Below are 14,180 nucleotides of genomic sequence, written 5' to 3' on the forward strand. Positions count from 1 at the left end.
ACTTTGAATGATCTGGTCGTGCAGTCGTGTTTGCTCATTCATGTTAATTCATGACCGAACACCTTCGGAAGCAATGTTACAAATTACGCTTCGACTTGGAACACTGATGGACACTGAAGTCTATATCTGTCCAGATTGTTTAAACTGACTTCATTTCACCACGCTTAACCTTTTACGTTAAATCAAATTGAAAGTCGAGAAAGTGGTTAGGAGCGTCACGCTCATAGGGACCCTCGCTGTGTCGATAGTACATTGCAAATGGATATAGCTCGATTGTATAATGTATGATGTAGCTCTATGCATAATATAGAATGCAAAGCGAATTTGATGCGTGTGACGATCTTGCTTGGTTTAATAAAGTGTGTGTAAATGTCTCTCGCTTTCATGAAATTCCTTCTGTTCTGCCTTGTAGTTGTGAAATGAATGATTTTGTAATGATCGTGATTTTTTTATGAATGAAAAAAGTAGTTCCAGTGTGACAGAGCTCACGGTTTTCCAATCAAAACGAATACAACAAGAGCAACCTTGTACCACACAAGTGTGACGTTCGAATTCTGCCTTGTAGTTGTGAAATGAATGATTTTGTAATGATCGTGATTTTTTTATGAATGAAAAAAGTAGTTCCAGTGTGACAGAGGTCACGGTTTTCCAATCAAAACGAATAAAACAAGAGCAACCTTGTACGACACAAGTGTGACGTTCGAATTTAGTATCTTACCACCTGTATCTTCACCACGTGGGTAATAATTAACACTATCACATGCACACTCCGTCGCAGTGGTGACTCAGCATAACACCACTGCCTCAGGCTAATTTGCATATCACGTGACCGGACTTTTCTCGGACGCGCTTTTTCAGAAATCAGTATAGAACGGACTAATGCAAGTATTTGGGGGCGCTTTACATATTGTTTTGCATAACTATATAGATATGCTACTACAACTTCGACAGTGAGTTGCATGACAATATATATTTATGCATCAAAGTGACCGTGTCGCTAGCTCTCCGTTGGGCTTCGATGACAGCACGTGGAGCCGTACAACCAATGTAAACATAGGATAACTACGCAAAAACAAGTAGAATTTTACGTATTTGCATACTTTCTCAATGAAAGTTAACCATTCTTTGACATTTGTTTATGAAAATGTGTAGACTTGTCAAACATGAAACGGATGAAAAGCATATGCAATATCTTGAATGGACTGTGAAAGATGTGACGAATCGTCACATGGCGCTGGCCTGTGGCAGAGGTACTATGCTAGCTGGCTGCCGGCCGCATGGAACTCTGGGTAGGAGAGTGTATCACATGTTGCTGACTGTACACCTGGTGACAATTGTTAGAAATACAATACCATCATCTTCACCATTATCTTCTGTTTAATATTCATACATGCAGGTGATCATGAGTGAGAAACTTTATGCACTGAATGAGTAATGCGTTTGTAGCAATACTCGGAACCCGGGACTTCAGCGTAACGAGCCGCCTAGTTTTAAGCATAATTCCCTTTCGGTTCTTGTTCTGCAGACTCAAAGAATCGGATTTACGAAACCTGGGGAAATGAACACGTTGGTAAACGCTTTAACCACAAGGCTACCCTACCACCCACATATACTGGTGACGCATTTCCTTTTGCTGAATTGTGCTGAGACATACATTTTTCATTGATACTAAGTTTGACATGTTTTTTGCTCATCAAATAGAAGATACATTTTACCACATGGCTTTGATTTTAATACAGTGGGATCGCTTGAATGTGTGCATCATGGAATATGTATTTCAGTGTACAGGTGTCCTGCACCAAAGAAACATTTGGAAAGATACCAATATTTCGTGGGAAACGGATTCGTGGTAAAGGTGTCGTATATATGTCGTAATGTTAGATGCCATAAAGTCAGATTCGTGTGACATAATATCTTTCAAAATTATTTCACAAAGCGATGTTAATGAGAAGAAGGGGAAGAAGAAAAGGAAGAATACTTCTTCTTATTACTGACGGGGGTGACATAGAGTAGTTGTTGAAAAGCAAACCATACAGCGAATTAAAGAGACAATAACTAGTGGAGCAAACACAGTCCACATTCAACATACTGAGCTAGTCGGAAGAGAAGAGGTTTACAACAGCTTGGCTTAAGTGAAATACTTTTATTAGTTTATAGATATTTACAATAATATGATGGAATATATATATTTACTAAAGGATCTCATATAAAATGAAATTCATAGCCAACATTAATTTTACAAAGTGAGCCCATTTTCCTCATTGATAGTATACCATCTACCAGTTTCAATTGGGAGTCGCTGATTGAAAGTTCTAATTCTTATTGAAGAAATGTGAATTTCACACATGCACACGTGCACACATACACACATGCACACATGAGTAAATGGCAGCTTTATCACGGCTGTAATCGAGTCTGAAGCAGATAAGCCATTGTTACGACGACAGACAATCTGACAGACCTAAACCTAATGAGCCATGTTATCCGTGAAGATCCGGGGTCGAATAGGTCTTCACCAACCCATGCTTACCGTAAAAGGCGACTATGCTTGTCGTAAGAGGCGACAAACGGGATCGGATGGTCCGGCTCGCCGACTTGGTTGATGCATATATCATCCATCCCAAACAACAAACAAACAAACGAACTAATGAGCCATGTCCTCATCCCATGCTTTCGAAGGTAAACGATAGCCTTTCTACGTATTACTAAATATATGAACATGCAGGTCAAGAGATAATTGCCCTACCACTTTAATGTTCCAATGAAGTCAAATAATAGTTATGATAAATTTGGGAATTACTCTAATTATGTAATCAAATAATTGTTGTCAGTTTATCCTGTTGAGTTGAATCATAATTGCAACTAAACTTGGAAGCATAATTAAATAAATAAAGACGGTAATTTATAAATTATCTGCACTTGTTAAAGCTTGCATAAACATCGATAAAGCTATAAGGGCGGAACAGACAATACGCCTGCGTACATGTACATTATTTGGTGGTTGAGAGTAAACTGATGGATAATCGCCTTTACAGAGGTATTCCAAAGTTCAAAAGTATATAAATACCATGTTGTGCCAGAGATGGGTTTGTATTTTTAAAAGTATTCTTGAGAATGACTACACTAAGGCTTCGTAAATTACTTGCCCAACGTGAGTCCCAGGTGACCTCCTCTTAAATCGACACAGAAGTCGTAAAGGTAACATAGATCGTACTTCATGGTAAGGCAATAAAACCGTTTCTGGTATGTAACCTCACCAAATGAGGTCAACGTTTTGAAAATGATCTCTATTAGATGTTGAATTAGACGCGGACAACGATGAGAAATATGTTGAGAGTTTTCTCTAACCAGACCAAACTGCTAATAAACTAAAGCGTAGAGATGATGTAAATCATAGTACAGTTACAAGTAAAACTAATGTCTTGTCACGTTAGCGAAAAGGCATTACGCGTAAAGCTGAAGTCATAACGCGTAAAGCCTCTGACCAATGAAGAAATCGATATAGGTTTACACGTAGCACACACACTCCAATTTGAGTTAAAAATATTCATCATTACTCGCGATACAGGATTAGTATAATTCGTAAAAACTCGTAAAGACTGCAACCAATAAGTCACGATATGGCTGAAATATTGCTGATGTGACGTTAAACTTTAACTCACTCACTCACTGCAACCAATATCTATATGTGTAACACATATGTTAACCACATATTACGCGTAAATCATACATTGAAGTTTCATTGGTCAAAGTATTTACGCTTAATGAATTTAGCTTTACGCCCCAAACAATTAATTTTAGGCGTAAAACAAATAGCTTAACGCGTTATAAAACGAGCTTTACACGTAAACCAACAAGCTTTACACGTAAAAGGCAGCTTTACGTGTAACAAGCGGTGGGGTAGCACAGTTATATCGTGCTCTTTGTACCAGAATAAAAGCCAAGCTTGGTCTCGAACACTTGGTATACTGGGTGACCAATGACCCTCCTCCACTCGGGCAATGCCCAGTGTCGATGGAAATCTCCTTCTTGGAAACTACTTGGGGGGGGGGGGGGGGGGGGGGGATGTCAATGTGTTCTCTACTCACTTACTCGTATCTTATGTCTAAACTTTTCAAGAATATTGTCAAACGTACCACGTTCACGATCTATTCAGTGGTACAACCTCACTGTCAGAACAACTTGCCACACATTTCCCATTCGTCTGTCATCTTGCATCAGAGAGGATAGTCCAAATGAGAGTCTTGCTCTTTCTTTACCTGGGAACTTATTACTTTTATATTTCGCTGTACTTGTGCAAGGAGCATATTTTGCAAATTAAACACATAAAGATTGGGTGTAATTGTCCATACAGTTGGTGTTGATGCTTTAAAAACAGCCGTGTGTGAATACAGGTCGTTTTGACGATAACTCAGGTATGTAACTCTTACTGATAATTAGCCTCCTCATTTAGAGATTCATAACTAATATAAATGTGTTTTATATGTAAACGGCAGCTGACAAGACTTAAATATTACACATGTGTTAAAACTTAAGAAAATAATCCATCAAAAAGGGTATTTAGGAAAGCGCACTTGGACAAATAAGAAAGCATATGTGTTGAAAACATAAGTAATTTGATTTTATACATATGTTTACAAGATGTTCGAGACATTTGGTGTTTGCCCTTTTGGTAAGAATGACACGCCCCATTTAAAATATTAAATTATCCACGAGGATGCCTGTAGCTAAGGATACTAGTGATACATTAAATGTTGTAAAAGCCTCTCTGTCCTGTGTCCACACGTAGTCCGTGAGTTTGTGACGGGTGCCACCGGTGGGGCAGCATACGTTCACCTTCTCAGAAACACCTGGTGTCATCACTATTTGCTAGTGATGCAGTTAATATAGTCGACTGCTTTTACCCAAGATCTCTTATGATTATGGAATGGGTTTTGTCGCTTTTATTGAGTATGGGATGACATACCCTCAAATAAATACAGTCGAAATGACTGTTTGTTCCATATGACACACACACACACACACACACACGGACACACACACACACACACACACACACACACACACACAAATATATATATATATATATATATATTTATATATACTTCTTTATAAAAGTAGGGCCACTTCGACAAAACCCTTTCACATGACACAGATATATTCTAGTAGTAAGTGTAAAGTTGTTATGTAGACACCTAAACGAAACACCACTTCAACATAACCCTTCCATATGACATGAATATATTCTCGTAAAAGGGACAACGCTGTTATGTATACTTCTTTATAAACGTAACACCCCTTCGACCTGAACGGATCCATTTCCGTTCTTCGGGAACATATCTGACATAAATGGATGTTAGCGTTTCAGCCGTCTATCTTCAGTTGAGTGTGCAACCTCTAGATCTGTTCACAATACGCTGATACACGAAGATATGTGCTTCTCCAACCTGCTTTCAATCGTCTCAGATTTGAGAAAGTGACAGGCTTTAATCGTGGTAATGCTAATAATTTACCGCCTGGGTCGGGTGTGAGCACACACTGTATTCCTATCTTCATGAAACTACAGGCATTATCAGTTGTTGACCTGTTGTCACAAACACGCAGGCGTCTGATTACAAAGTCGCAGCTATGTCAGATGATCAGGTTACTGTTCACTGTTCACGTTTGAATTCTCGTTTAACGCCAGAGCAGATGCTATCGTGAAATATGGAGTCATCTTGTACAATGAATTATTATTGTCGATACTATCACGCGTTAAGTTAATGTTCTCGTACATCGTACATGGTTCCTTTGAGTATACGCTTTAGCCTTCGGTTTAAAACACATTTGAAGACTTATTAACATCTGCAAATCTGACAACATAATTTTAGTCACCTTACTAAGAACACGACCATTATCAGGGCTCGTCTGTTGAAGGAAGCAATGACATATTGGTATTTTACTTGTTCAAAAATTACTGTACACGCTTATAAACAATAAACATACACGATAACATGTTAAATATTTCATTACTACGACTAAAGAAGACACCTTAAATTATGACATGTGATCTCCTTAAACCTTTCCATAATTATTTGTTTATTTGATTGTTTGTCGTTTAACGCCGCATTCAGCAATATTCCACCTAAATGATGGCGGTCTGTAAATTATCGAGCCTTGACCAGACAATCCAGTGATTGACATCATGAGCATTGAACCACGTAATTGAGATTCGATGACATGCATCAACCAAGTCAGCGAGCCTGACCACCCGATCTCGACAAGCATAGTCGCCTTTTACGGCAAGCATGGGTTGCTGAAGACCTATTCTATTCCGGATCTTCACGGGTCTCACGTAATAATGTAATCATAATAGCAATCTGTACGTGTATGCATGCATACACACATAACACGGCACTCACATGTGCATTCGTCGTACCAGGAAGAGGTAGCTTTACAGTGTTTGTTTATCATTGTGAAACTGAAAGAAAAGAACATACGACATTCCTGCAATATGACGGTGCCTTGTAAATAATCGAGTCAGGACACACCAGTGACAAAGTCACCGAGACTGACAACCCGAACAAATCAGTCACTTCGTACAACAAGCATGGGTTCCTATCATTCTAAACCGGAATCCCCAAGGGGACCACAGAATTCACGCTTTGTAGCATCTGTTATGTATTAAATGGTGGGCGAGTATTATGATTTCACCACGAGCATGCTGTAGTTCATATTGTATTTCTGTTCGTGAAAGTATAACGTGCTGATTAAGAGAAGCAGACCCGTTTGCACGACATGTGTCTTCATGTCATGCACGTGTTATCCTCCTGTTCGGGTTGTGACGTAGACTGAATATTCCATGAGTATTTTCTAAGCATATCATTACGACCTACACTAATACAGTGGGCAATATATGGATTAGCAAGGGACAGAGGACCTGAATTCACCGCCGTCGTTCAAGTTAACTCAAAATGCCCTAATTCAAATATACATTATTTGGTTACGATAAAAGAACAATGTAACAAATAGTATTAAAATGTATTGAGAAAATCAGACACATCATGGACATATTTATAACGTGCGTTAGTACCACGTGTATAATACAACAGATCGACCAAGCGTAAGTATAACATCTTGACAGTGCCATTTTCATGGAAGTATATCTACAGGTTCCCATTGGATAATGTCTTTGTCTAAGTCTAGCGCAAGCAACGGCCTCTCTGTATGTTCGTCGCAATGATCCCTCTGCATATACCAGGTGAAATGCAGTCACAAAGGTAGATCCATTCAATTTGTCCTTTCCAAAATATGTAACACCAGAGAATGACCAGTCTCGACTGTTCTCCGAAACAGATTCCGTCCGGTGTAAAAGGCAAAATAGCGGTGAAAAATATACGAATGGATCACTGGTGATGGCACTTGGTGTTCGCGAAGCTACATGAGATTAAAAAATTACTTGAAATCGTACCATTGAGACTGGTCTATTTTTTAAGGACTATTAACACGATTCCTGTTTTGTCTGAACGGTAACACGATATATAATATTATTCAAACACGCGCACATTCACTGTCAGTTCTTTCGTTTGATGTGTCCAAGATCCTCATGTCATTGTTGTCATGGAGACATTTCGAACGCAGGTATATTCTCAGTTTGTGAATAAAGAAAACAACTAAATATAAACAAGGTAGAGCTACAAATGTACTCAGAAACACAAGAGGTAGAGTCCGCTTTAAATTGGACCAATCAAGAATCTTGTAGATATACGGTTCTCCCTTTTCATTGGTCCCACCAAGAATGTAATAAACGACACTGAAAACTGTGTAGATGACGCCATAGATAACTGGGTAGATCACGTGATACACACGTACTGGCATGGCGGTGATGAAGAGGTTGCACAAGACGTAGATGGAGTTCATACCGTGAAGGATGAATCTCAAAACTGTTATATTTTGATCTGAAAACGTAAACATGAAATTTATTCACCAATATAAATGATAGAGACCTAAGAATGACACCGACATTGGACTGGCGAAACTGTAACGTATCTACATGTATTAACTTTAAATAACACGTCATCGACCCATGACATAACACGGTGTCTCCTGAATAATGCAACAGCATTATGTATAGCTTACAAAACGAAACGATGTGAAATGACAATTGTTAAAGTATTACATATTACATGACAAATTAACGTTTGTGCATATATATGACAGGACACTAATAAGCATACCTGTAAAAACAAAACTCCAATAGATGGCGCTAATGTGGAAACTCCCTTCAGTGACGACACTGTTGAGGAGCCAAGATACCTTCAGGTACCACGGTAGATATGAGGTAAAACCTGAAAATCAGACAGAAAGGCTTCTGTAAAATTAATTATTTATACCCTATACTGTAATGTTCGCTGCGCAGAGTTGTGTTCATTGGATACATAAAACCTGTGATTGTGAGGTCGAATCCCGGTTCGTGCCGATTATGTTTCAAGGATGTCAACACCATATCCGTGCTTGTGGGTTCACCAAAGTGGTAAACGTCTAAGACCGGCATCACTTCGGGCTTTCCTCCCTCATTGAGGTGACACGCCTTGAGTTCGGATTAATGCTGCTTGAACAATATTTCAGTTATATTAAGGCGTCATCATGGTGGGAGAGGAAAGTCCGAAATGATGCAGGACTCAGACGTCTATTACCACTTTGATGAAATCCACAGGCACGGGTATGGTGCTGACAAAACATAGAAGCATAATCAGCGCGAATCAGGACAAGGACGCATAATCACTGGTTTCTGGCACGTCTGGCACGAGAAGATGAGAAAAATAATAGTTTTGTAACCCAATTTCCACTTGCTGCCCAAGAGATATTTACGTTTGGAAAATTACGTTTTTACAAGATGTCTATAACGTTAATGTGATGAGTAAAGGCTGACTAGACTAAGTAATGTCGGACTAGTACATGGACTTACACTTCGTGTTGAGTCAAGAAAAACAAAACTGGTAAAAAAAAAGAAGCAGATTGAAACTGAGGATTACGAACCATATGACAACCTTTGGCCAAAGTCACCTGGTAACATCAACAAAGATCAGAGCCCACTAAGTGATGTCAATCGGTGTTGCCAAAGGGTTTTGTTTTGCTGATGATTCAGATTTATATGACTGTAACTGTGACTGTGAGACTGATTTCACTTCGCTGATTAGTTAAAAAAAAATTTGACTTTGATAGAAATGCGAATTATACCATTAATAATGTCCTGTCTGTTGATCCTGACGAACACCACGATGACTGCGTCCAGGACAGTACTGGTGGTCAGCAAGAGGTAGGTCCAGTTCGTGAGATAGATGAACCATACAGCGCCACCTAGCGGTGATGACGTCACTTTGGTCGAAGACACCATGCTACTGACCAGCCATGATGTATGAAACAGAGCCCAGAATATCCTCCAGGACAGGTAGAGACGAGGGTGGCCCCACTGAGATAAGAGCAAAACACAATATTACTTGCAAAATAGAACAACGGCCTGAACTCTCCAGTCAGTAAGTCACCGATTTCAATACCATCAGGCGTGATAAGTACAGGTTATAGGGTATCAGTTGCAAGACCCCAGGCTCATAGTTATTGTTATCTCACTACTAGATTACCGGCTATTACTTATGTCCTGTCAATTATACATACTGGGTTTCTGCTGAATTACAGTAGCGCCACCGACACCCCCAGCGTATAATCACATCGTTAACCATCAATTAGTGAGTGAGAGAGTGAGTTAAAGTTTAACGTCACATCGGCATTATTCCAGCCATATCGTGACGAAACAAAATTTGATATTAACAATATATATTAAACTGTATAAAATTCTGCCGACGAAGAGCAGTATAATAACTAGAAAACTAGTTTCAGAAAATGTAAAAATAGATAACTAACTAATCATACAATAACACATGATAAAAACGGGCTATAGATCGCCACCAACTGAAGGTTGATCCCCGCTCTGGGAGCCCTGGGGACTTACAGTACTTTTGCTACCTGCATGGACCCCAGCCGGATTTACATCATCCCTTCAGTTGTTGGCGATTGCTGTCAAATTTAGCCGAACATTAAAATAACACATATTCTACTATTAAAAACGTGGAAGAAAAAATACACTTTGAAAGACGTGGCCTTACATACCCTCTCAGGGGGACAATAATTTTTAACCATCAATTAGAGTGAGTGAGTGAGTGAGTGAGCAAGTGAGTCCTCTGGCCATTATCAGTTTCACTGACAATCTAAGTTTCGACGATCACCTTTCCAAACAATGTGTCCCATTCAAATCACTCTTCTGATTTAACTTCATTCCCTGAGAAGACTACAATTATATTAACGAATAAATGACCAACATAAATTTAGGAAACAATTTAATATATTTAATTTCAATATAGAAAGGAGCACGTACCTGAGATGAAACGAATATACGAGGTTCACTGTGGTTTAATCCAAAATTACAGGTACGGAATTCACTTTTGATGCCCATGGTTAAATTTCCATCAACTGCCGTCACACATACAGATACACAGAAACGCCGTGTAGAGTTACTTGGATGAAACTTCTAGTGCACTTCGTGGGAGAAATCTCTAGACATCAACGTTAAACGACTTCTCAAAACCACGGACGTTTCTTTTATCCCCGCGAAGAGATATTTCAAAGACCGAAAAGAAAGCTAACACTTGGCACTGTAGTTCAGAATTAGGAAAATATCCAAAATCCGTGTACACATTTCTACTACGAAGCCCTGTGCTTGATTTCATTCATGAGCAGTCGATGTTATATCAACGAGTTTCCATCCAACTGACGCGGGGGTGCTGGCAGCCGGTGATATACCCCCGGGATCGCCTCGATCGCGTGCAGGCAGAGGGCGCTGAGCGGAAGGCAGAAGTGTGGAGGAGGCTGTCGAACTCGCGGCGGCTACAAAAGCATGTGGCAAGTTATGTTACAAGAGGATGACGGTATGCGGTTGAGGGTATCAGAGTGAGCGCGGTGGGGAAGTGGGATACCCCTGACTTGCAGTATAGCTTCTCTGTTCTTGTTAATGTATGAGCTGTTGAGGTATTGCAAACAACACGTGTGATCAAATATAGGTTATATAGTTGCTTATACATAACTATTTTCTCATAGGTTTTTGCTGAGCAGGTCTGAAGTTTTTTATTGTCTAATGATACTTTCCTTATTCAGTGACGATGACAGGCAGGTTAAAAAGCCCGTTCGCCAGTTTTTAGAATCATGTTCCTTCCTTCACGTTTCATTTCCGAACTAAAACACGTGGAATTTACAATAGAGTTTTGAACATTTCAACAAAGTGCAAGAGTGGTGATTTTCGCTGGATGAAATTCGTAAAATGTAATTAGATTAATTTACCATGTTTGCGACACAGATGTCTAACCTTTTGGTTTGGTTTGGTTTGTTGTTTTACGCCGCACTCAGCAATATTCCAGCTATATGACGGCGGTCTGAAAATAATCGAGCCTGGACCAGACAATCTAGTGATTGACATCATCAACATCGATCCACCCAATTGGGATCGATGACATGCATCAACCAAGTCAGCGAACCTGACCCACCCGATCCTGTTAGTCGCCTTTAACGGCAAGCATAGTCGCCTTTTACGGCAAGCCTATTGTTTTGACCCATGGGGCCGAAACTTACGCGAATGCAGCATGTTGAGAATACATCTACATTGTTAACTTTTTAAAATTAGTTTCGTGTCTGAATGTTGTGTATTTCAAATGTTTATATAATTCCAAATAAATATTTACAGATCAAACCGAAAGAAAGGTTTATACAGTAATGATGGTATTGCAGTCATATCATGAGAAGCAGCTTATACAGTATGCCACGGGTATGTATCATTTCGGTGAAGAGCCGGGGTAGAATAGCTAGCTCTTCAGCAACCCATGCTTGCCGTAAAAGGCTAGTACTATGCTTTTCGTAAGAGGCGACCACCGGGATTGGGTGGTCAGGCTCGATTATTAACAGACCGCCGTCATAAACCTGGAATATTGCTTAGTGCGGCGTTAAACAACAAACAAACAAACAAACATTTCGGCGAAACCCACGCACTTGGGTTTCCCCGAATTGATACATACCCATGGCATACCGAAAAACTACAGATTATACTCCGGTTACATTTAACCGACGATCCTGTCATCTTTGCACGCAACTCGGCACAGGGAGGAGCGGCCTTTTTAACTACTGGGACACCCGTTTTGTCGGAAACACAAACGTTCTTCTGTTCATATACCACTGGGCTTACCTGATTGATAAAAATACTGCAAGTAAGAAACGCTAACTGCAGAACTGTCAACATTAACTCAATCACAAGGAATCTGACACGAACATGTATGTTAATACTTTATCACAGCGAATAGAGTATGTGTGTTGGGTAAATATTGCCAGACATCCTAGAGTCCTTGCGAAACGAGGAACATGCCAAATGTACATTACATCGTAATTGATCACATCTCAGACAACATGTAGCTGTCAACATTTTGAAGTTTTCAGTATCAATCCCATCCACCGTGTGCATGTAAAAGGATTTCATGTATTAGATTGTTTTGATAGCCAAAAGTGCACTTGTATAATGACGAAAATATAACAACGAAAGAGAATGTTGCCATAATTTGATTATAAATGAAGAGTTTGGTGGGTATGTAGAATGATGTTTGTTTGTTTCTTGTTTAACGCCGCACTCAGCAATATTCCAGCTATATGACGGCGGTCTGTAAAATAATCGAGTCTGGACCAGACAATCCAGTGATTGACATCATGAGCATCGATCCACGCAATTAGGATCGATGACATGTATCAACCAAGTCAGCGAGCCTGACCACCCGATCCCGTTAGTCGCCTTTTACGACAAGCATAGTCGCCTTTTACGGTAAGTATGGGTTGTTTAAGACCTATTCTACCTCGGAGTCTTCACGGGTCATGTAGAATGAAGTATTTCTTGTGTTTCATGACATCGCTTCTAAAACCAAGGAGCACTGACATGAACCTGCAGAATCATGGAAACAAAGACTCAAAATACTGCTATCCTGACAATGAGGACTTCCCATGTACCATATAAGATTCGTATTTACAGGTCACACAGCAAAACAAACATTTTCATTTAAACTGAGCATGCAGTGTAAGCACAATCAGAGAAAACTGATATTAAAGGCATTTACTGCATATACCATACACATACATTCACACTTATATCAGAAGTTGTAAATTGAATTTTTCCAACTTTGTTAACTAATAAAAAAATGCGAACACAAGTATTGATGTGCTCAGGATATCTAACTTTAAAACCCAAAACCAAATTGAATTAATTTGACCAAACGAAAACCATTAACTGTTAATGATGCAGTACGTCCACATCACCTGGGTTATGTACGACACCGCTCATGCTACATGAGCATGTTTTGTTTACAGTTCAATTAACCCCATGGTATATCAGCATGCCGAACCAAAACATAGTCATCATGAGTGTTCCACATGGAATTTCAATGACGTTGAAATTACGTCAATGATGTTTGGAAAGATACCATACTGATTCTGATGGTTCAGTCCAGGCGGGTAATACTTGCCGTAAAAGGCGACTTTGCTTGTCGTAAAAGGCGACTAACGGGATCGGGTGGTCAGGCTCGCTAACTTGGTTGATGCATGTCATCGATCCCAATTGCGTGGATAGATGCTCATGATATCAATCACTGGATTGTCTGCTCCAGACTCGATAATTTACAGACCGCCGTCATATAGCTGGAATATTGCTGAGTGCGGCGTTAAACAACAAACCAACCAACCAACCAACGAGGCGGGTAAAACGTCGTTTAAGTAACGTTGAAACCAAAATAACAGGGAAGATAAAGTGCCTCTTTATCTGGATACAAAAACGAAATAGTTCATTCAGAAATATATTACAAATACATTGCACGTTTACTTCAAACATAGCTCCATATGGGTGAACGCGTAACAGAATAGAACAAGTTACGCCTTCGAGAATTGTCGATTAACACAAACCATGACATCGTCGTGGTCGTGCTTTTTGATCAATCATTCCCGAAAGACTGGCGCATATACAGTTGAGTGTTAAAGGATACCAAATGTTAATCTACCAAAATATTCTGTTTCATTATATCTTTGTAGCCACTCAATCCGAACGTTACGTGTCCAGTACATTGGTC

General features: G+C 39.6%; 1 protein-coding gene across 1 annotated transcript; it reads right to left on the reverse strand.

Annotated features, from left to right (window-relative positions):
• Window positions 1-6,994: 6,994 nt before the first annotated feature.
• Window positions 6,995-10,864, reverse strand: LOC124121914 (protein rolling stone-like). Its single transcript, XM_046485042.2, has 4 exons — window positions 10,412-10,864; window positions 9,220-9,451; window positions 8,217-8,327; window positions 6,995-7,937 (listed from the first exon to the last, which is right to left on the reverse strand). Exons 1-4 carry the CDS (start codon window positions 10,487-10,489, stop codon window positions 7,531-7,533), a joined length of 828 nt encoding a protein of 275 aa, XP_046340998.1. The 5' UTR covers window positions 10,490-10,864; the 3' UTR covers window positions 6,995-7,530.
• Between the last annotated feature and the right edge of the window lie 3,316 nt (window positions 10,865-14,180).

Source organism: Haliotis rufescens, unplaced genomic scaffold (genome assembly GCF_023055435.1).
Source record: "Haliotis rufescens isolate VD_foot unplaced genomic scaffold, xgHalRufe1.0.p SCAF_16, whole genome shotgun sequence".
Lineage (NCBI taxonomy): Eukaryota > Metazoa > Mollusca > Gastropoda > Lepetellida > Haliotidae > Haliotis > Haliotis rufescens.

What these genes read in the sequence shown, in the direction of transcription:
- LOC124121914 (XM_046485042.2), bottom strand. Translation starts at nt 10,489, where the DNA reads ATGGGCATCAAAAGTGAATTCCGTACCTGTAATTTTGGATTAAACCAC. An exon ending in GTATATTCGTTTCATCTCAG is followed by an intron (nt 9,452 to 10,411) that starts GTACGTGCTCCT and finishes CTCTTATCTCAG; the next exon opens with TGGGGCCACCCTCGTCTCTA. An exon ending in CAGACAGGACATTATTAATG is followed by an intron (nt 8,328 to 9,219) that starts GTATAATTCGCA and finishes TCTGATTTTCAG; the next exon opens with GTTTTACCTCATATCTACCG.